The 24,523-nt window shown below is 42.2% G+C and overlaps 2 protein-coding genes across 3 annotated transcripts in view; one reads left to right on the top strand and one right to left on the bottom strand.

Moving 5' to 3' along the window:
• LOC122626813 (mucin-17) overlaps window positions 1-24,523 on the top strand; it is a 74,443-nt gene that overhangs the window by 5,304 nt on the left and 44,616 nt on the right. For both annotated transcript variants that reach the window (XM_043807213.1, XM_043807212.1), the window contains exons 2-3: window positions 12,462-15,132; window positions 15,281-16,250. In XM_043807213.1, coding sequence (XP_043663148.1) covers window positions 12,462-15,132; window positions 15,281-16,250 — 3,641 coding nt within the window. The remainder of the gene's footprint in view (window positions 1-12,461; window positions 15,133-15,280; window positions 16,251-24,523) is intronic.
• Window positions 10,880-11,576, bottom strand: LOC122626816 (protein FAM210B, mitochondrial). Its single transcript, XM_043807219.1, has one exon. It carries the CDS (start codon window positions 11,514-11,516, stop codon window positions 10,920-10,922), a length of 597 nt encoding a protein of 198 aa, XP_043663154.1. The 5' UTR covers window positions 11,517-11,576; the 3' UTR covers window positions 10,880-10,919.

Raw genomic sequence — 24,523 nt, 5'->3', positions numbered from 1 at the left:
GTGGAATGATAAAAAAGTTGTCATTTCAGTGCTTTTTGGTTGTGTTTTTTAACTGTGCCCGCTGAACATGAAAGGCGAAGATAATAATTGAATTTTTATGGAAAATGGGGGTGTGGTGCTGGAAATTTCCGGCAAGGTGTGTGAAGGGTGAAATCAGGTTAGAGAGAAAGGGGGGTTTATAAACGAATGAGGCTGTCTTTAAAATGCTTTAAGTAACTTAAAAATCTAGTCTAAAATGAATTATTTCCCTACTACCTTTTCTAATCTCAGTTTTGCCAAATGAAATTACCATCACTTTTCCAGCGCAGCAATCGCCGTGAGCCAAATTGAATAAAAACGAATGTGCAGAAATCGTGTAAAAACCGTGTAACTATCCGCGTTTGTTCAGTTGTGCATGTGGATATGTCTGGATATACGTACATACATAGGTGGGTGGTGCACCTGACCACATGATGGCATTATAGTGTCGGGTGGTGCGGTGGCTCCGGATTGGGTGGTTGTGCGATTTAGTCCGCTTCTCGCACTTTATGTGTCTGTAATTGAAAATTAAGCGCCTGTCATCGGGCCAAGGCAGTAAGTGTTCGAAGCCTGGATGCACTGAGAGAAATTTCGAATTAAAAATAAACAGTTGCCTTTCTCCCACTGCTAAGCTTTGCTAGGATACACTATAGCTCTTATATGATTCTCAAATAATTGATAGTATTTAATAAAGTTTTCTCCCTGTGTACTTGTGCTGCACTGGGCCACTAAGCTGCTGTCTTTGGGTCACACATTTGCAGATACGGATACGGATACCCACGGATAGGTGAATCGCATTTCGATTTGCCGCCTGCACTGGGAAATTGCCAACTAACCATGCCGTGCACCCAAAGCCCCCGAGTGTCTGTATCTCTCCATTCCTGCGGTTCCTGACATGTGCGGTTAATTTGTTTCAAATCAGCTTGGCGAAGAAGGATGACGTGGAACCCGGGTCCTGGCCATGTGGGTAAATAATTTCACCACTTTCCGTGGAATGGAGAGCGCGGACTACGGGGATATAACCCAATTAACTTGTGGCATGATCTGACAACTCGATTGAATAACCGGGTGTCCAATGAGGGGTATTTGAAATGTAGTCAGTAATTAAACATTAATTTAAATTGGACTTTAAGCATATTATGAGAGGTTTTTGCCGGCTATTAAGAGCATGTTTTTAATTTTCCTGTGCATCCTCTGAAATTCTTCCCTCTTGCCAATTCATGCAAATTGAAAGCTTCCGTTAGGGAAACATCCGTAAATCATAATGCTCAGAATGGAAATCCCCAGCTGAAATTTGCACTTGCTGAAAGGCAATTGTTTTCCCATTTTTTTTTCGGTTTCCTCGCAAGCGGAAAGACCGAGAAGGGGGGAAAACTGCGGAGCACCGAAGGGAAAACAATGGAAACAGAACTTACTAACCCAATTTAACTCCCAGTATATAACTACAATAATAGCAACAAGCGTTGAAAACGGAGAGTGGGGGCGAAACCACAATAGTAACAACCGTACTACTAGAAGCCACTGCAAGAACCAAACACGCGATGCCAGCATAAAATATGAACGAGCAAAAGGCGCAAATAAAAGACGAAAGCGTCTAAAATTACGGAAACGCCCGGTCGGGAAAGTTGGGCGGGGAAATATGGAGGAAAAGCGCCTCCAAGTCACCGCAGTCGCTAACAAAATACAAGCACATAAATGCGGTCGCTGTGTGGCGTTCATTTTTTTCGTTGCCGAGGTTACGAACAGGGTTTTCCCTCAAATAAACGAAAACTCTGCGTCCGGCTTAAATGTACGGAAAGTTTGGGACCTTTCGTCCTGAATGAAAGGATTATTTTTATGTCCGTACTTAGTCTTAATTACGTCAGGTTATGTTTATAATTTGAAAACAAGAGAGAACGCTATAGTCGAGTTCCCCGACTATCTGATACCCGTTACTCAGCTAGTGGAAGTGCGAAGGAGAATCTTCAACACTGACAGTTTTTGTCGGTTTGAGGGCGTTAGAGTGGGCGTGGCAAAAAGTTTTTTGGCAAATCGATAGAATATTACAAGACTAATACAAAAATAAAAAAATATCAAAACATTTTTCAAAAGTGTGGGCGTGGCAGCTTTGGGCGGTTTGTGGGCGTTACAGTGGGCGTGGCAACAAGTTTTTTTGCAAATCGTTAGAAATTTACAACACTAATACAAAAATGAAAAAATATCAAAACAATTTTCAAAAGTGTGGACGTGGTAGTTTTGGGCGGTTTGTGGGAGTTAGAGTGGGCGTGGCAACATGAATCGACAAACTTGCGCTGCGTCTATGTCCCTGGAGTCCGTATGTTTAATCTCAACTTTCTAGCTTTCGTAGTTCCTGAGATCTCGACGTTCATACGGACAGACGGACGGACAGACGGACAGAGGACGACAGACGACGGACATGGATGATCGTACTATCTGATCAGATATATACTTTATATGTCGAACGCTTCTTCTGCTGTTATACTTTCAACAATCTATATATTTTACTCTACGATAAGGTATAATAAGAGCTTAAAGTCGAAACAGAAGGTTTTCATTACGTGGTATAAAAAAATGCATAAAATACTACCTTCACCTCTACAGTAATTAATAGAATTCAATCTTAGTGAATGATGTCCGGTACCATAAATAATATTAAAACCAAAATTATTTTTACCTCGCTCTTTACTTTTCTTCTGGGTATCACCAGAACTTCCATTGTCTTAAACACCTTGTAAGCGACAAGAAAATGAATTTCGCCACTGGGAGTCGGAATTGTCTTGGGCAGACATTTTGTGCGTTTAGCTGGGAATTCCTAGTTAAATATTATGCCCGGTGAATACTTCTACCAGTTGCGCCATAAAGCACTCAGCGGTGGAAAGTTAGACAACGTGAGGGTTAAGGGGGCCTGCTGGGGACCAAGACAAACTAAGGGTTAGGCCACAGGCGTCCGTTTTAATGCCCATTATAATTATGTGTGCATGTGTGCGTGGCGCACGAAGCTTTTATGGCCTCTTCCCTGAGAACAACGAGAAAAATCAGCACAAAAACAAGCTCACTTAATGACTTGCGCCTTCTTCTTCCCGCTTGTGTAACACGTCGCATTTCAAGCCCCACGTTGGGCGCCACAACAAATGTTTATGAATTGTATATGAGTGTGAGTGAAAGCTCCGCACACCTGAGGTGCTGACACAACTCGGTTGCAGTGCATTTAATAGACTCAGCGTGCAAATTACACGACAAAATGTGTGTACGATGGAGGTGCAAGAAAAATGTAGCACAGTTCGAGGTTAGTCAACTCTGCGTGGAGTTCAGCGTTGAAGCCGGTGAATCACCGCAAATGAATGCTTAATTTGACTGCCTTGGAACAGAAATAGAAGAGGTAGCACTCGGAAAAACTCATATTTTATTGAAATTTTATTTACATTTTATATACAATCACTTGGGATTCTAAACTACATCGACAAAATCGTGTTATTTTGTTACTTTTGGCATTTCGTTTTTGTGATTACGACTTGCGTAGAAAGCTGAAATCTAATGTATCCAGACGTTCTCAAAGATTTTAAGCCAGTCATTAAATATGTAGCATACTTTTGCGAGCGTAGCACGAGCTTCGTCCTTGTGTCCCCTTTGTTCTGCTGTCCCTTCGCTTCATTCGAGCAGCATAATTGAAAAGAAGCGGGGAAGGCTGTGGCAGGGGAAAGGATGAGGGAAGGACAAAATGCAAACCAAAGCTGGGCTAGTAAAGATGAAAGGTTTACAAAGCGTTTGACTGCTGGCCTGAGTCTAAAATGTGTGTGCACCAAGACCAGCGAACATCCTGCATCCTGCACACAGACACAGACAGATATCCTGGCGACCTTCACAGAACTATGCAAAGCTGATGCCAAGGGCTACATAAAATGCTCGGAAAAAACTATATAAAATTGAGGGAAAAGATATGCTATCTTTTGTGCAAAAATGTTATTTATGCGGCTCAGCATATGTTAGTTCACTGGAATGGGTTATTAACTTGATTAAGTTTTAGTCCGAACTTTCAGAATTTTAATGCAATTATATTTGTTCAGATAGCCGGGCATTATTTTAAGCCACAAACTTGAGGGCTTGATCTGAGGACCACAGCATAGGTCAAAAGTCAAGATGCATATTTATTTTCCCCATCGCCAGATGCAATTGCATTGCTGGGAAAGTTTTCTCAGCCAAAAGTTCAAAGTGAAAACTATGTGAGCTGAATTTGCAATGCGGCAAACTGAGAGGGAAAAAAACAGAAAAAAGCATCAATATTTTTTGTCTAGTAGAATTTACCAGTTTCACTGCAGTCAAGTGCAAATTACAAAGTTAGTAAAACAACGCAACAACATCGATGAAACAGCAGAAAAATTAAAAACAATTTTTGCTATTTTCTCCAGCTTTTTAGTAAGATACTTGTTGTTCGAAGCTATGTAAAAAGTTGGTGGTATTTATTTTTTGGTAAACAATTTACAGACTCAAGTAAAGTTAAAGCAAGCACAGTTTAAGTAATGCAAATTACGTTTGATTTATGCCTTGCCCGATAAGAGGGTTTTCAAATGATTTGATTCGCAATCACTGGGAAGTGATTCATAAAAAATCAAGAATTCACGGAGAAGCCCTTTTCGTTTGCGAGGGAAAAACTATTTCTCATTTGCATAAATTTCAGCAAGCTTGCCCCAGTCCGCTGGGCAAATCAAAATCATATGGAAATTGAAATCAAATTTCCAGAGCACTTGAGGGCATTCCCAGCAGACCCGGCCAATGTCCATCTGCAATGAGTGGCTGTCACACTTTCCGCAACTTTTACTCTGGCTGACGGTGTGTTTTCGTTTTTTCGTTTTTTTTTCAGCTGAGCCCATCGTTTGTGTCGGCGACAGTTTGAAAGGTTCAAATTCCAGTCGATAGTTGACCCAAATGCCCATTCCGCCCCTCGCCACGCCCCCAAAAAAACAGGCTGTCACGAACGGAGACGAAAAAGAAAAGTCAGACTGACACACACAAACACCGAAAGTTTTGAGGGGAAAGTGCGAAATTCAGAGGGGAAACGAAGTGGAAGAGATAAATTCTAGCAATTTCCGTTTTCAAATTCTCGAGATTATAGATAGAACTATCCAAAAGGTATTCTTTTAAAATGGAGTACATAAATATAGGCATTTAAATCATATTCTAGTTCATATTCTACATAAGGCAACATACAATTCCACACAATAACCGAAATCTGCAGCTTTCTGCGAAAGTGAAAACTGGAATGTGACAGATATATAAATTTTGTGCAACTCATGACTTTTTTTGTTTGCCTTCGTTTGTCATTCTGCAATGGTGCAGCGCATGTAACTGTCAAAGTTCGGGGCAACAGAAACTTGAGTTGCTATATATCTCGCATTCTGCCCCTTTTTCCGCGCGCATATACTTGCATATCTGTAATCTTTCTGCCTTTTTCTCTACTGACAGACAACTGCGGGCTCCTATGTGACATTGTTTACCTTTGCCAACACCCTAAAAAAGGAAAATGATTTACGATTTGAGTTCTGTGCGCTGGGAAAACATTGGCATTTCATTTTGGCACTAGACAAGGCTAACGAGTACTGGGGAAAATAATAACAAAACGTAAGCGGAAAGTGCAGCGAGTGCAGCTACGTAGAGCTTAGGCGAAAACGTGACCACGTGGCGTATGAGTAACGAGATATGAGAGGGCTAATATTGTCAGAACGGGCTAATATATAAGGGGCTATTTATGCAACCGAAAGGGAAACACATATAAAAACTTAAAAGGTTTTCTTGCTATAAATAAATAAAAAATTAAACTAAACGTTACTAAATAGCCATGATACACGAAATATATTCACTTTCGAATTGGCAATAATGTCTTTTTAGACAGTGGACTGCTTATAATTTGTTCCTCTAAGTCCTTAAACCAAATTATGAGTGTTCACACATGTTCGACCCCCAAGAGAAATGCAAGTGGGTTGCTAAAATCTTGTTTACAGTACACAGCCAACATTTCCAGCTACAAAACCGCACTTGGACCACATGTGTGTGCGATGTCCGTAAATGCATTACGACAATTTCAGGCAACCGCAGAGAACTAAAACTGAACAATGACGCAAACAGTTTCAGACTGGCCCAAATGTACCCCAACCGTTGCTAGAATAACTAACGCAGCAACAATGACAATAAACACAACCGCAAATGTTCATCAGCTCCATTATTGTCAACGATTTTCTTTCGGAAAATGCCATTTGCAACTGCACGGAAAATTGCAAATTTTGTTGCCCCATTTTATGTTTAATTATGTGAAATGGGAGATTCCAATACCATAAAAGGGATTAAAAATATTGGAATTTCAATGGGTATTGGTATAATGGAAAGGAATTTGGGAGCAATTAAAGTACAAAGGGAATATTTCAATTTCAGAAAATGTTTCGTTTTTCTATTTGGTTTTAGAGGCTTTCAATTTAGCTAAAATTAAATGATTCAATTTAATAGGGGCCTAACATTATCTACATAATTATGAAAACCTATTGCAACCCTTTCAATTTCTCACTTCAATTATAAATGACATGAAATGTATTGAATGGCAATCAGGAACGTGTGTTTACACATAATAACGAAAGATTGCCACCAAGTGCAATTTATATTACATGGAGTTCCGACCTTGATTGATGTGTTGTGGGTTCGGTTTTCAGCTCACACGGCTGCAATTCCATTAACCGGAGCGCTTTTCCTTGGCTTTTCCCAGTCCCCACATCCATTGACCACAACAAATTGCGCATACGCCGTGTTGCACTTGTAGGAACAGCGGCACAGGGAACAGTCCGATAATATTTCTCATCTTATTCAGAATGCATAGAAGTGGCAGGAGGTGGGCGAGGGAATCAACATGCTTTGGAATCAATCGCAAATGCAATTTACAAAATTGATTGGGGACGAAAATGAAGGCACGAATGCAGCAAGAAATGTTGATGAAGATGAGAAGGGGGGCAGCCTTTCAGAATGGATGCCCCATAGAAAGGCCGTGGGGCATAACAACTCGTGTTGCAGCAAGCGATTTACATTTTAAATTTGCGTTGCTCCAAAAAAGTTGCAATGTCAAGGAGAGCGAGGAAATACATAGTATGTACGCAGACGCTGGGATCCTTGCTCAAGTTGCACACTTGATAAATGTCGTCGTCTTCGGATTGTCCTTCCCATCGTTTTGGTCCTGTTCTACTCTGTTCAGTTCTGTTCTGTTCCCTGGAGCATAATAAATTATGCCCAAATGCTTCTCACATACCAAATGGAAGCATATTCTAGACGATTTTTATTGCTTCCTTTGGGTTAAAAATGTCGTAACGAAACGTATTCGAAGTGTGTGTGCTTAGGTTAAGTTAACTTGTCTATTTTGGAGAATAGCAGGGAAATGAATATAAATTCAAGTTACTTTCTACTTCTATGAATGGACAATTGCCAAATCGATTGAAGAAATATGTTCCATTTTAATAAGTACTTAAAGATAATCTCTTGCAATAAAAAGCAACACCAGTGAAAATAAATCTTTATCAAACTTATGAAAGGAATGAATCCAGCTTTACTACTCTTACTACAATTTCTTTAAAGTCTTTATAATCTTAAGCAGCTTAGCCACATGCGATTTTCCTTGGAGGCGCATTAATTAGAGTTTCATGTCGTCAAAACGTAATTACAACATTAAATAAATCGTAAACTCTTGGGCGAGCACACAATGAAAATTCCTTTACAGCAATCGCAAAGAACACGTTTACACAACACTTGAACAGTTTTCCCTTCCCTTCCCAGTGTTTACACAAAACGAATTAAAATGGAAAACTGTGGGCTTTTCTTGCTACCTCCTCCTTTGTACCTCCTCCTTTCTTCTGACCTTTCAGTTCTCTTTCTCTCCGGGGCCTCTTTAATCAAAGCCTTGCAGTATACTATATATTGTTCGTTCAACTCTGCTGATTTTGAACTTTAAACCGGGGTAATTTCTTTAGTCTTTGAGCTCGGCCTTAACTGCTGCCACTTGAAACTAGTCAAGATGCACATAAATCTGATCCTGTGAACGGATACAGAAGGACAGTGTCTAGTGTGAAATATATATGGCTGGACGGGAACATTAATTGTCTGCTTGACAGCGGAAGAACGAGAATAGGTCTATAAAAGTGATTTAATTTCTACGCACGCCGGCAGCTGGCGTCTGCGAGAACTCGGCAAAAATCATAAACAACAAATGATGGTCTAGAACAAGGCGCAGCTTGTGTCACACTCGGCCAGAGATATTAAAAATGTTATTCCGCAGACATTTTGGCGATTTATCGACACAGCCAACTGCCGCAGCGCATTAAAGTATGCTACAAAAATGGCCTGCAGCTGCGCAATGTTTCTTCTCGCTCGGATTGGCCCGTTTTTTTTATTGCGCGGCAAAGTATGCAAAGTATATTGGACGGCTGCTCCTATCTAATTGCAAATGCTTGGCGCTCTACTCGGTGTCGGTGTCCTTGTTGTTGCATCCTTGTTGCTTGTTGTCCTGCACGAGATAAACCGCTTAGTGCCTCTGATGATGGATACGAGCTAATGGCTTGTGAAAATGTTTTTTGTAGCTCCCCGAGTGAAATAAACAGGGAGCCGGCAACTTTAGTTCCCATAAGTCGATTGCGCTCGATTCTGGATAAATGTAGGTGGGTGGGTGGTAAAAAGTCATTAGGGTATATGTACATAGTATGTGCCATTAAAGCCATACAAGTGGGCTGGAGTTCCTTTGCGTGGGCAGTATAAAGCACGAAAATGCATTTAGTATGAAAATGTTTACATTGCCAGTATAGAATGTATAGAATAAAAAGCTTGGACAACAGCACAAAGTAAATATTTGTATATAACTTAACTTGTATATTTGCATATCTCAAGCCCGAACCTTACATTGATTTTTCTATTGTTATATAAAAAAAAACATACTTGTTACTTACTTGCCTTCTGTAGGATTTATTTTATTTATTATCCGTGTATAATGGAGAATCTCGATTTTGATATGCATATCGAATGAAATCACAGCCAAGGCTATTCAGAAAAAGTACTTTCCTTCCAATCGATTGCGAAAGGGGGAATTCATTCAATAAATGTTAAACCAGTTCGGCATTATTTTCCCCCTTTCCTCACTTGCCATTTCATAACCTCGACAATCGCTATTGATTGAAGGGTGGGGCTGGATTTGGCGAATGGAACCCCCAAGCTGGCAATGCAAATTATTCATGCATAAGCTCTGAACACAAACACAAGCAGTCATTCTTGGCTATTTCATGCACTACTAGGAGTAGAAAATCGACTCCCATCGCCAGACGCTATTAATATCGATGAAAAAATGAAGTTTTATGGTGGACATGGGGCGGTTCGCTTGGCTATCTATTATAATTCTCCCATGGCAATCGATAAATTTTTATTCGGTTCCGCTCAGCTCTTCCCCTTCCCCTTCCCCCTCCACTTCCGCTGCCTTGTCATGACAACAGGACATGCGTTTGCGCTTAACCCACATGCAACTGCTGGTGGTGCGGTGGTGCCACTCGATGGTGGTGGCAGGTTCACAGTGTACAGTCCACCCCCGCGATTCCTCGGATTCCACGGGTTTCAGTGCCGGCACTCAGTCGCCTTCTGTCGCTTTGCTGTGACAGTATTTATTTGTGTTTCAACCGATGCGTGTCCTCATTGTGTCGTATCCTTTTTGTCCTCGCTGGTAAACACACACATTGTTGTTGTGACAAATATTTGGTGCATCGAGTCGATTGCTACTCAATTTTTTGTTGTCCACAAGGTATTGCAACACAGTTTATTAAGATATTTTCAGAAAGAGAAGTAAAAGTATTACTGCAACGTAGTCAGCGAGGAAATCATTCAACTTATTGCAGTTCTGTTAATCACGAAGCATATCAAAGCTGGTAGTCCGAGCTAAAGGACCGAAATTTCCTCCCAATTCGTTTCATTAATCGTTTTCGCTTGAATTGGCCAGTCCAGTAAGACCCATAATTTACCGCTTAATTGGAATGTTTGCTTCATTATCCTGCGCACGAATGCCCCAAGGACACGACTCATATTGCACAGCCAAAAGGTCATTATGCAAATTCCCCCAACGTGCTTATCGATAACATTTCATATCCCAGAAGCAGCTGCTCCGGCTCGGCTCCTCGGTTATCGTGCCACATTCGAATAATTATGGCCACATATGGCGGCGTTGGCTGCGAAAGGAGCAGTCCTTTGAGCGCCCTCGTCCTTTTTCCTTGGCGGAAACTTTTGTGCAGTTTGCACTTGATAACAATCGGCACTCGGTGGGGCCACAGGATGGCGCAAACTTTCACGCGAAAAGTTCAAGGACACTGAATGGGCCGGAATGGGTGTGGCAGCCACATTGTAGATTTTATTTCCACATCCCGCTCCACGGAATCAGAAAAGTTCGAGACGCAGGCGGCGCTTGTTTAACTTGTCTGTTGAAATTGCATTTTCGATTAAGTCGGCCTGTGTAAACTGCCATCGAGTGCATTTCATATTGTGTGGCATGCAGCAAATTTCAGCGCTTTAGTAGCCCCAAAAAAAAGAAATGAGGAACAGAACCCCGGATGAAGATGAAGAAACTTTTCCTTGTCAGTCTAAACGTTGGCAAAGTTTGCGGTCGGATATTGTTTGGCAAGCATTTAGCACATTAAACTAACTTTTCAGGCCGATGGTGTCGATGATATGGAGCGAAAATAAATTGGTTTTCCCAAAAAGTTCTTTCCATTTGCCATTTGCATAATGGCATACAAAATGGAATGGAGTTCTATGCTTTCAATTTGTAATTTTCCATTAAAACTAGAAATAAGGCATTGGTACAGGTAGCGAGGATATAATTTATAACTTATAAAATTATAAGGCCACTATGTGCTTTTTGGCTTCAGAAATCCCTTGGATCGCAAATACCTCACAATGAATGGTGTGGTACCCAATGTGATGCTGATTCTGGCAGGCGCAAAGATTTTGTGAACGGCAAAGGCCACCACAAAGGTGCTTCCTGTGGCAACTTTCTCCGCAAACGCCGACGAACCCACACCGAGATATTCCAGTATGGGCACCAGGTTTATTCCACTGGACACGAGTGCATAGAAGCCTCCCAGAGAAATAACGGATATGACCACATGAAAGACCACAATGGTTGCTCCATATTCCTTGAATGCCCGCTTCAGTTGCTCTCTCTTAGTCAACTTCAAGGTGGTTGCGGTCTCCGTGGAAGCCGATTCGGTACTATAGTTTTCTTTAAAGCATCCTCCATGATTCATCCAGTTTGTGGTTAGAGATGAACACTTGTATTTCGGTGTTTCTTTTATTGAAATGGGATTTTTAATTCCAGCTATGTAGTTTCGCATTAAGGTGCCCGATTGAAAGAGTTGAACCGGTGAAATCGTCTTGAGTTGATTAAAGCCATAGGGCAAACGGGCTGCAAGAAGCACACATGTTTTTCCCGACTTTGGGAACATTTTTTCGTATCCTAGATTGTGTACGAAAAAACTAAGAAGCCTGGAATGACTTATGAACGAAGTAGTACATGATGACGAGTATTTCAGCATTAATCGTAATGCAAATGTAATGTCAACATATTCTTCAAAGTCCCTCTTATCTATTACATAGCACAACGTTTTCCCCTCTTAAAATTTCGTCCACTTTTCCCAACGTGTACGTGCATAATTAGCTGGCTGTGTAGTAATGCCCCCGTAATGATATAAATTCATTATACCCATGACGCCCCTGTATTTTCACCCCTCTTGCGCTCCCATAAACCGTTCAGCGCGGCGATGAAGTTTTTCCAAAAGTTGTTGCTCCTTTTTTCCTTATTTGATTAAAATGCAATTAGCTATGAGGGGTTGAAAGGGATATGTATGTATGTACTCCACAAAAAAGGGAGCTGTAAAAGTTTCGGTGACATCAGCAAAAGGAATTTTGGCTTTTTGGGAGAGAATCAACCCCGTTGCTGGGTACTGCTTTAAAGTGCGTTGAACTGGTGCCAAGTGGGAACGCCCCACTGAACTACTTTGCACCATACTGGCCACTGCCAAAAAGTCTAGCACGTGCTGCATGCGGATTGCTGAACAGATCTATGCGGCGCCATTGCGACAGACTAACCACACAGAAAAAAATACCCGAGTATGCGTTAATAATGTGTTCTACCCGAAAAAACTATAATAAGTTTTCTTTAAATCGCCTTCAGATAGAATATTATTTAACATGCCATGAAAAACTGAAATACTTTTGATTCAACATGTTTAACGTACACATATTTTGCAAAGTGTACTAAGTCGAGGTCATGCGAAATCTAAGTGAAGGGAAATCAAGCGAATGGGGCGCACACCATCTGGAGTAATTTGTGTGCAGAGAGCGTCCTTTCTGATTTTGCACTTAATTACGTGTCATCTCTTTGCTTACAGGATCCGGCCACAACGCGCATTCCCCGCCTGGATGGCGTCTCCCGCCTTCCGAAACCGAGTACTTTTGGCCTGGCCAGCAGCAGTGGCAGCACCACCACCAATAGAACGACCACCAACGGCACCACCACCACCACCACCACCCAGCACATACGACCACCGACGAGCGCTCCCAAGGCCACGCAAATATTCCGAGCACCCGGCGATCCTGCGAAGCCGCGTCCCGCCAGCTCGTATGCCCCATCTTCAGCGGCTCTGCGGGATTTGGGCAGCAGTCTGAAGAAGAGCGCCAGTGGGGAGCGGATAAACAATGCGGTGAGCCTGCTCAGCAAGCGGACCACCACCGTCCTGAAGAAGTACTTCAGTCCCAAGTCGAGCGACAGTGCAAATGCAGTGATGTCCAGTCCATGCGACATGACGAGCTCACTGCCAGTTACTCCATTTCCGGTGGGGAAGCGAGCAATGGTGGCGAACGATCAGTTGACCAGCAGTACGCCGATGCCCCTCCTGAGATCCGAGACGTTTGTCTGCGAGGAGGAGGAGCAATCGAACCGAATGAAACTGGAGAGCACTCGATTGTCCACCTTTGGACGAACCATGGACATCGATTCACCAATGCCGAATGAAACTAAAGCTCTGATCAGAGACGGCACGAGAATTATGAAGGGTTCACCGTCGGCGGATATCACTCAGGTAGTGAGACCCCCCCAGAAAACACCATTGATGACATTCTGCTCATTGGATACCACTCATGAAATGACAGTGTGTTCGAGAAACAACGCAACGCACTCTGTTAACTCGTCGGCAATGATGGGTAGAACCATGCCAGTTGTTCCGGCCAAAGATGCCACCAGAACTATTGCCGCCAATTCTACGGGACTTGGAAATCTTACGAAAGTTGTCGAGGGAGTTGGAAATATCACCAAAACTTTGGAGGCAGTTGGAAATATCACTAAAACGTTTAAGGGAGCTGGAGATCTCACCAGAACGGTTGAAAACGAAGCTAGTATAAGTAAGACATTTGAGGTGGCAGCAAATTGCACTCAAACATACACAAGAGGAGTAAATCTCACCAGGACACTGAATGACAAGAAAGAAGAAGTCTCTAGGACAATAGACAAAGGACGAAGTACTATAAAAACCATAGAAGCTGGACAAAATGTAACCACAACAATAGATATAGGAGCGACTTTAACTAGTCGAGGGGCGAATCTAACAAAATCCGTCATTGAACCAGGTGACTTCACGAAGGTAATCCACCAAGGAGCCAATTTAACCCTGAGCATGGATCAGTTACCCCTGCTCGAACACATATCCATGCCATCTGGCTTGGACATTCTTAGTTCCAAGTGTTCCGGCAACATCGAGAAACTGGAGCGGGAAACCGACGACACGCTGGACGTGACGTTGACCAGTTTGGCGCCGGACAAGACCAACATGAAGTTGCCGTTGAACTCCACGCTCAACACCGAAAGATTGCTGGACATCAGTGCGCTGCAGTCGCCAAGGCACATCCAGTTGTTGAACCTAACCCAGGAACTGGAGAGAGGAACCCCAAGCAGGCTCCACCTTCAGTCGGGGCGAAGATCCATTCCGCAGCACTCGCTACTGTGCCTATCCCCCCAGTCGGCTACCACAACGCCCCATGGAATGAGGATAATCGGACAGGCCACTCCTCAGCCAGTGCATCTACTATCACCTCTCTTGAAGCAGGCCCAAAGTGCCCTGGTTTTGCCCACTCGAACGCCGGATGGTGACATCGCCATGGATGGCAATGGAGCTCTGGACAGCACCCTGACCTCCACATCGGGTAGAGGACGAACACGCTACAGTTTCGGCCTGGATTTGCCAGACACCACGCTGGACTGCTCCATCGAACTGGTGGACAACTCGTTCTCCTCCTCCACGCAACTGCAGCAATTGCAGCAGCAGCTCTTGAAGAAGCAGAGCTCCTTCGATCTGGACGAGAGCTTGGGCATCCTTACGCCCGATCAGATGAAGGATTTCCTGGACTCTCCACACAACAATCTGATGCACAATATGGAAATGATCAGGATGCATCATCCGAATCTCTTGCAGTTGAGGATGGAGCAGACCCCATCGCCAGAGGAACTGCCTCTGGATCCCATTGAGATTAAGTCCGAGATTGTCAAGCAGGTGGAGGCGTCCCAGAACCAGGTGAACACCTCCCAGCACTCGAAGCTGAGCAACAGCTTCATAACGAGCGTGACCAGTGTAACCAGTTTGGATACGGGCTACCAGGGCGACGGCGAGATGTCGCGCCCCGCCTCCCGCGGAGCCTGCGATCACTCGCCGAGCAATGGACCCCATTTGGGTCGAGTGAGTCGCCAGCCCAGCTTCCCGCCCCCAAATCCGGCACCTTTGAGGCGTCAGGATCCCATGACAGACTCGGATTTCTTCACCGAATCCGACGCGGATGATGTGCTGCATCGCGGCGATCGCCGTGCCCAGGTGATCGATGGCCAGTTGTATGGTCCGGACATGATGCAACCGAGTGCCTCGGTGCCCCAGATGGAGGACTCCTGCATGGAGTCATCGGGTATTTTCACGGACGTCGAGAACCGCTGCGACGAGGAGATGCGGCAACCGGAACTGGAGTTGGATGTCGACATGGACATGTCGCCAGATGACTCCTCGCAGACAATGCGTAAGGGTGAGATATTGTCAATATATAATCATGAAGTATAATCTTCTTAACTTGTATACAAGTATATGGTATTCTGATATGTATGCACGCAATGACTATGATATTTAATACTTCTAAAGAGCGCCGCTAATGCCTTCTCTATCCCGCCTCCTAGGTCAAGGTCAGCCCACTCCCACCCAACTGCAGCAGCAGCAGAATCAGCTGGCCCCCCAGCAGCGCCCGCCCAGCAGCTGTCTCTCCTCCTCCTCGGCGGCCACCACGCTCTCTCAGTCGCTCTCCAACCGCACCTCGTACTGCAGCGTCGACGGCGGCAGCGCCCGAAGTTTTTGCGGCGACGAAGCTTTCGCAGCGGGACGATCGACGACAACGACGACGGCGGCAGCAGCAGCGGCGGCGCTCTCAGTTCAGAAAACCACCTCGCCGCGTCCACACGCATCGCTGTCGTCGCTCTGCACGGTGGAGAATTTCCGCGGCTCCGTTTCCTCGAACTCATCGATCGCCTCCCCCAAGTCGTGCAAGTCATCGGGTACCAAAACCTCGGCTGGCAAATCGCGCGTTTTGAAATCGCCAAAATCACCCAAATCGCCGCTAAATCGCAAGGCGCACACCCCAAACAAATGGGATGCCGTGATGAATAAGATCGCTAGCAATAAGTCTCTGATCAAGACAAACTACAACGATGTAAAGTCAAAAGTGTCCACCACACGGATCATGACCCCGGCTTCCGGTTCGAGTCCGGTTGCCGGTTCCGGTTCCGTTTCCGGTTCGGGCTCTGGTTCCGTTTCGCGTACCGTTTCGAGTCCGCGCGCCAGTCCCAGTGTGAGTGCCAGTGCCCGGCGTTCGCCCTCGGCCACGCCCAAAGTGCCGCCCAGGCTGCTCCTGGCCAAGCGATCGAGCAGCAGCAGTAACAGCAGCAGCAAGGTCAATGCCACGCCCTCGCCGCCCCCACACGCGACCCCGCCAACACGGCAGCCACTGGATAAAGGCTCAGTTGGCGCCGGGTCGGTGGGTGGTGGTGGTGGCGCCCGTGCCGGGAAGACACCCAAGTCGCCCACCTCCCCCACCACACCCACCACGCCCACTTCGCCGCCCGCCAAGAGACTCCAGTCGAGCCTCGTCAGTCGGTAAGTCAACACTGATTGGAGATACTATTTGATTTATTTCGGAGAGTTTTAGACTAGGGAAAGATAATGGTGTGACAAGCAGCTGTAACGTTCATGGGCATGTAGATCCCCAGAAACTTTAAAATATATAATTATAAATCAATCTATCACAGAAGGGCATTCGTATCGCCCATGACCCAAAGTTTCTTCTTCGTTGCCTAAAGCATATCTCTTGCATACCCTCTTATCGCGACCAGAGAACATACCAACCTTATCAATCTTCTGTCTTATCACAGCAGGCTTTGTTGATGGCTTTTTTGCGTTTGTTTTGGGCGCTCCACATTTTGAAAGCAGTTTCGATAGGCCAATCGAGTGGCCATTTACACACCTGTCTCAGCCACCTCTTAATGAGTTCAGGGTCGTTTAACTTGGGCAGCGCGTTGAGTAGATAGCGTGGATTGCACCCAGGTCTTTCAATAATTCATCAAGCATTTCGATTCACTTTGAAATTCAATGAGATATGAGCGAGGAATAAATGAGTAGTTGTGGTAAAATGAGAAATGGGGCGTGCCTATCGCCCCTTTATATGTGAACTTTCCCCAAAGGTGTGCAAATATATTTGCTACATCTCAGTTTGACGTCACTAATAAATAAATAAATAGGCTTAATTAGATGGGCAATTTATCGAATTGCGTAGGAGCTAAGCAGACTAAATCCAAATAAACATTAATTAGTTTCCACTTAGATTGAGTGAATTATTCAGCAGCGCACAGAAAATTAAGTACGCCAAAGTACGTAGTTTATTAAACTAGTGTCGTGAGTATTTAAGCAGGAATTAGTTGAATGCGAATAGGAATCTGTATGGATTCCTACACAAAGCGAACTACCCATGCTAGTTTCACAGCTTTTGCGCTGTTTCGTCATGTGGACACAAATCGCTTGCGGTTGTGGAAATGATAATTTCGGTTCCCGATGTGCATGCATTATACAAATTAAGACCAAAGTCACACAAACAAACGAGCGAGTTTAATGCCACCAAAGTTTGACTTTTCAACATGGGGTTGAGAGCCGAAAGCAACCCACAAATTTTCCACGAACCCAAGAAGGCAGAACAAATTTCCATTTAAATATATACATTTTTGTTTTCGCAAAGGTCTTTCCTGTTTTGTTATTTTTCTCGCAGTTCAGCTAACATGCAAAACATTTTCAATTACAAATTTTTCCGCAACGCAGCGGCAGGGAAAACAGACAGCTTACAAATTAACAAAGCCCAAGCTAAGCTTGTCTCTAAAAATTATCATCTTTCGTCTACAGTTTTGTTGTATTTTTATTTACATGACGAACGCCCATAAAAATGCATTAGATAAGAGATTTTCATCTTGTGTTAGCCACGATTCGGGGAATTACATGTAGTTGCTAGTTACTTGTTTTTTTGTTGTTAACCACGAGTTTTCCTTAATTTCAATCTGATGTCTATTATTTGAACAAGCCAAAGCCGCAAGGCAAAGTATGTACGTATATTTAGGTGTATTCATATATATATTTATCATTTGAGCCGGCAATAACAAACCGAGCAATGTGAATGTATCTTTGAGTATGGGTTTTGTTTGACTCTCGATTCCGATTCCAATTCCCATTCCGATGCCGCTGAGCGTGAGTGTGTGAAAAACGCCCAAGCTCGAGCTCAAAGCGAGTAAATTTGAGTCAACTGGTATGCTAATATATATGCGTTTGAATATCCACACAGTCAAGGTGTGGAAGTAGCTTTGGTTTTTATTTTGAATTGCATTTGTCGGTGAATTACGTAGATTCATTTATTGTTCGCCCGTAATGAGAGAATTTGTGGTGTCTAGAATACAAATGGAGTGGAATTTTAAGCGAGGTTTCAGCTTTAGTTATTCAAATGGAAATTAAAAGCGAGTCTTCAAAGTAGCATTCATAATGTGTTGTACGTTATTTCCATTAGGTCAGTTCTAGTATAGTAACTAAGCTTATGGAGATTAGTATAAATAAAAGTATAAAGTAATGCAAATTACATCATTCACTAACATGAGAGATTTGTTTAACTATACTATTTTTAGAGCAAAACATTTGATCAAGCTTTTTATTGTCTTTTGCAAATTCAAAAATTGTGAGTAAATATATTTTTTTTTAAATGATTCATTTAACAATGATTTATAAGTTTGAAAATGAGTGAGATCATGTAAACTAGGGTTTCATCATCTACTGGAGAACAGTAAACAAATTTGCTTTAATTTACAACCCAAGTTTAGGTGCACGCAAACAATTTTTAAATCGGGAAAAAAACTGACAAAAATAAAGCAAATAAAGGGAAAAATATCTCAACACACATGGTATCAGCCATGGAGAACAACGTGTAACTTGTAGATAAACAAAGCAAAGAGTCCAAAGCTGGCCCAAAAAAATATCATAAATTTCGACAAGGTCAACAGAATACCAGCAATTAGGCAGGCACACGAAAAAATTACGGTCTCCGGATATCAAAAACTTCAAACTCAAACTCGGCCACTAAAATGCAAATATTTGTTTTAGGTCTAGAAATAGATGGGGCATTTCCTCTCCTTGGCATCAAAAATAAAAACTGGAGAGTGATGAAAACTGGGAAGGGGCATCAAATTGGAAATCGAACATTAGTCAGGTCTTGCGCTTCAGCATAAAAACAGTTTCTGCCTTGTAAGCGGATTCATTAACACGTGCATGTGAAACTTTGGCTTTTTTATATGCTTTTTTCCATGGCATAAACCAATCGTGTGATAAGCTACACAAAGAAAAAAATTAGATTTTTTTTTAACTTAGCATTGACCCATCAAGACATTTGAAATCATTTTGAACAAAGCTCAGCGGCATAGGTTTTATGTATATTGCCGTACGGTAATAAAATAGTTTTCTCGCCGTGCATTCATTAACATCCATCAGATACAACTGTCTATATTGTGTTTACGACTTTGACCTTTCGCAATGATATGGTAGTTTAACTCTAATGACGTCGGCGATTGTCTCTGCCTCTTCGATAAAATAGCCATAAATGTCATGGTGTTATTAATAAAAGTTGCCCATCACACTCAATTGGATTCGCCATTGATTGCGATGCGATGCGATTGCAAGAAGTGGCATGGAAAAGGCTAATAAAGTCGTTTCCATCTGGAAAAAGTCGGTCCCGTCTTTAATTCGCATAAAATCAAGCAGCCAAACATTCAGACATCAAGACAGACATTTTAAGGCGGTCTTAAGCCTGCTGGCAAATATTGTGACAAGTGTCATGAGGGCTGTCAACACTGTGAACTCCCATTAAACGCCCACCAAAATGAAAACGCGGACTGTTTTAATTGAAAATGCAACCAGTTTGGTTTCGGCTAGTTTAAAGTTTAAATCATATTATGTAACATTTTGCCGGCAACCGTAAAAAGAAAAGTTGTGTATTCAAAAAAGGTAAACTTGTTTGGCAAACAACAAGAAAAAGTGCGAAAGGTGGAAAAGTCGTTTCCATTCTGTGGGCGCGTTTCATTTTTGTTTACCCTTTTAATAAACAATTTTTCCGTTTACATAGCGGGGGCCATTCATAAATGCTTAATGGGATTAAAAAAATAATGTTTATAAATATTAAAATAGCTGCCACTGGGCAAGTAAATAAAGATAGCATTTTTGGACGGACCTGGCAGCTGAAAAATATATGAATTTGAATATTCTGATACTCTCGCGAATCCATTTTATAAATGGAATAATGTCGACAATATTTATGCGCCTTAAAAAAAACCAGTATTCGAATTGCTCAGATCAATTAATGGATTCTGGGAACAATTTTTATTGCTGGTAATTGTTCATTCTTTTGATCATGAACGAAAGTTTCGCCATTAGAGTAGATTTTACAGAGTAGAGAACAGAAATAAAAAACGAAAATGGCCACTGAACAGCACTAAAAACTTAATAAAACATAGCAAGAATGTTATTTATGTTTACTTAAGGCTTTTTACCGATTGGCCAAATCTAAAACGCAAAATATCTGCGCAGCATGAGATGAAACACATGTTTGTCGATTAAGATCTAAAAGTTAATAATCAACTGGATATGGGCAAATTATAATAAATAATTAAGTCTTAGCTTGTTGCCAACCAGCCATGATCCCATTATACCCGAACAACAATACAACTGGGAATTCACAGACCGTGTTAAATGTTAAATTTTTGATAGACAACAAATGCTGTTAAAAGTTGAAACTCGCAGAGCTAATTGGCAGCCCAATTGTTCTGCGGCTTTGCCAAAATTAAATACCAACCCAAAGAGTTTCAAAGTGTCGAGAGCTAACAAGGAACTAGTTGAGTAAATTTACAATTTACGTGCGAACTTATCCCTTTGCGAAAATTACCGAAAATGTGGTTAAGCTGTTGTTTGCCATTACAATTTGTACAAGAGAAAAACCAACAAAGGAGTTTAAAAAGTTGAGAAACCCATCCAGCTAAATGCAAATGAGTTGCCATCGGTCTGGCTTATACTACCTTATCTGCTGACCCTGAACTTGGCCAGAAAGCTGAGCTCACCAGTCGAATCGAATCGAATCGGGATACAGCCAATTAGGCGTCGCCTGAATATTTATGCGCTAATCAATGATCGGCTCATGTTTACGAGCGTTTCTGGCTGAATAAAATACAATTCCAAAAACCGGAGGGAGGGCAGCCCATTTAGGGGTTTGGTGGGAAATTTATTGTTCGCCAGAGCTGTGAACCCGAGCCCCACGACCCCAAACACTCCCCCTTTGACCTTTGGATGAGTGACACTTTTTGGGTGTGAAATGCGGCCAAAATGTGCAGGAACAAGGCGGAAGGCCATAAATCATTATTAGAGTGACAAGTTTAATATTTTGGTTGGGTGATTTTAAGGCTGAAAACAAAAGAACTGTTCATTGATTTTGTTGCAGTTTAAACTGCAAAGTATTTACCATAATTTAAAGTCAAATATTATTAAGCAGAATGTTTAATTTATTTCACTGAACTTGCCATTATAAATTATTCTCTGGGCATACGCAGCTTTAAATGGACTTATGAAATGCGTCAAAGAAATCGTTCAGCCTCATTTTTATTTCGCCAGCCTAACAAATGGCAAAGCTGATTGGGTTGATCCCAAAATTGGTAGAAATGTCTTGGGCTCGGAGTTCTAATGGAACACAATAAATCTTTCGGACACATTTACATTTAGGCGCTGTAACGAGTTTCACCAGCAGGCGAGGCTTTTGTTTCATATGATTTTTGCGTATTATTATTTTGAAAAGGTTTCCATTTCGATGGATTCAGATCCGAGGTCGCTCAGGGGTCTACGTCTAACGAATTAAACAAGTTTTGTGCCTTGTGGCGGATTTTGAGCAATGTGTTACGGGTCAAACATAAAGTTGTTGGCCCATGGAGATTGAAACCAGAACGCACCCAATACCGAAATTCCCAGCAAAAGGTTTTGTGGCGAGGGGGCAACTCAATCGAGCGAAACCGAATCAAATGGTCAATCAGAATTAATGAAATTGCTGCATGCAAATCGCAGCTTTTGTTGCATTTTGACGTCAATTAAGCGTTTCATTCAGACCTCCATTCCATTCTATCGGATTTCCCCTTGGCCGCCGGCAACGCCTTTAGAATTTTTATTTACGCTCGTTGAATATCGCCAGCCGGACATTTTGCATTTTGCATTTTCCATTTAACGAATTTGCATTAACAATTCATGCCAATTTTCAGCTATATTTTCCCTGTTGGTCTTTAGCTCCGCAGAGTAATTACGAGTGCCAGTGGTGGGGAATTTACAATTTTACAAGTTTCGGCTTCTTCGTTGAGTGTGCAAGAAACAGCAAATTTGAAATTGTAATGAAGTTGGTTTTGCGGCGGCCAAAGTTTTCCAGTAGCTTGAGGAAATTGTTTATTATCTGATGGGCGTGGCGAAGGGGGAGGTGCCAGGCAAGGTTGCCAGTCAGCATAAATTATAAGTGAGAATTTAAAAAAATATTACGCAGTTGAAGGTTGGTTAGTTACTAGCTTCTTTAAGCTAAAATGTATCTCATAAAATGTAAAATGTATAAAATGTATCTCAAAGATATGAAGCGAGTGTCGTTACTTTCAAAACTAAAATCCTTATTATATACCAATCCGATTATAAATTTTAGTTGGCAGTAAATAAATTCGTAGTGACACTTTTACAATCAAACAAATCTGTGCTGATGAAAGCTTATAGCCTTAAATTCGCCTCAAATTAAATTTCCATTGCAGGTAATTGGATTTGTAGGGAAATTGCCATTGCTGGCATTAACTACTCATAAATCAAAATGTGCTTTCAGCATTTAACTCATTTCTACGATAAGTTCCGCATTTCTCAGCCCCACTGTTTGCCTTGTGCAAATTAATTTGAAATATATGTCACATTGCCTGGTTTACTTGGGTGTTTTTGCTTTTGTTGGCCAGACGGGGCACATTAATATGTAATTAGCAGCAAATGACCTCAATTTTTGCGGAGGGCTTGCCTTTGGCTGACAGGAAAGTACTCTCTCTGGATTGGGATGATGATGAAAGTCCCACGTGTCCAATGGCATTTGATGGCGTTTTAAGTGCCACCGAATGAACAGCTGAGTAATGCCGCCCTGCGGTATTCGTTGCTCATCATCGACATCATCATTTGATACTATATAGCCCGAATTGAGGTTCCATAAAAAAAATGTGGAAGGAATACCTCCAAAACCATAAATTTATGTGAGCGTGGCAAACAAATTGCCTTCCGTATGGGAAATTATTGCGTGTGTGCACCCAAATAAAGTGGGAAATAGACGGTGGCATGGAAAAGTCGGAAAATCGTTGAAGCAGCGGGTGGGAAAGTGAGGGAAAAGCGCACAGGAATCGACGACAAATCATGAATTTGTCAAGGCACATCAGCAAGCTGGAAATACCTGAAAATACACCCATGACACGTGAGCATTTACACAATCCACGTCAAGTCACCAGACGTGTGCACAGCAAATGCTAAATAGTTCTTTTAAAAAAATTAAATAAAAAATATATTTGCTTCACAATTTACTAAAAAAACGAACTAATAATTTGTGTAGTTTTTGGTGCATTATTTATTTATTTAAAGACGTTCCCAAAGGGATCAAAAGTTTTTCCGTGTGCTTAAATAACAAGCAGAAGTCACTTGACTTAACCCATGACATGTGTCGCTTGTTTTGACCCCCTTAACACCACTTTGCCTCGCTTTTCGCCAGCTTATTTCTTTATTGATTTCTGGTTGCTGAAAGATTTTCCTTTTCCTTGGGGCATTGGCAACATTTTGACTGCCATTAAAGTTCATTAAATCTCTGGCATTTTTTCTGGCGTTTTTTCTCACACGTTTCGTAATGTCGATGGGAAAATCGTATGTGGCAATCGCCTGGCGATTTTAATTTGTCGCCTTCTTTTCGATTTATCTGTGCTTAGGGGAAAATGTTTTACAAGTTGGTGAAATTTCTCGGCATTTTCGTTGCGTTGTCTTCTTGAGTTTGTCCCGATGATTTTTGATTAATTGCTGCTCGCTGCCCGAAAGCGATTTAAGTTTTTTGTCTTTGCTTCTGTTCGCTTCTTTATAAATTGGATATTAACTAATGAGCTTAAGTGATTTGGTTGCATTTTCAGTTTTTTTTGTCCGCTTTTTGTTTGGGCATTGTGAAAGTATCAGTGATGAAGAAAAATGTATTAACGCTGTGTGTGTTCTATAGAAAGGGAAAATTAAGTTGCTGTTGATGTGCGCGTGGGAATTACGAAAGTCATTCATGGTTGCATCAGGTGAGCCCATCAATGGATTATATAAGTCACTGAAATAATTTATTTTGAATGGTAATTCAATTTTAAAGGGATGAATTCTACGATAAATTTAATGCACAATTTCAAAGCGAAATTAATACGGTTCATGTGCACTCCATTAACTCAAAGGGCACCTACCACAATTCAATTTCCCTTAAACGCCCACAAATCTGTGTATGATATCTATATGCCCATATCGGTGGCCAGTGGACTTCAAAGCGACTTTCAGCCAGCCACTTAGACGCCCATCAAAATGTTCCGACTTGTTGAAATAAGACGGGGAATAGAAATGAGAATTGCTTGGCCCACAAGCAGGGCACAATGCCGGGTATTACACTATACAGACAAATAATTCCAACTCATGAATCACATGACTTATTTATAAACGACACCAGCGGCCCATCTATCCGCGGCACTAACTCAACAAAACTCAACCCAGCGCAGCCCAAACTCTATTTTTGCCCGTTTTTCTCG

Source organism: Drosophila teissieri, chromosome 2L, assembly GCF_016746235.2.
Source record: "Drosophila teissieri strain GT53w chromosome 2L, Prin_Dtei_1.1, whole genome shotgun sequence".
NCBI classification, from domain to species: Eukaryota; Metazoa; Arthropoda; class Insecta; order Diptera; family Drosophilidae; genus Drosophila; species Drosophila teissieri.
This window is presented reverse-complemented; position numbering and strand designations above follow the sequence as displayed.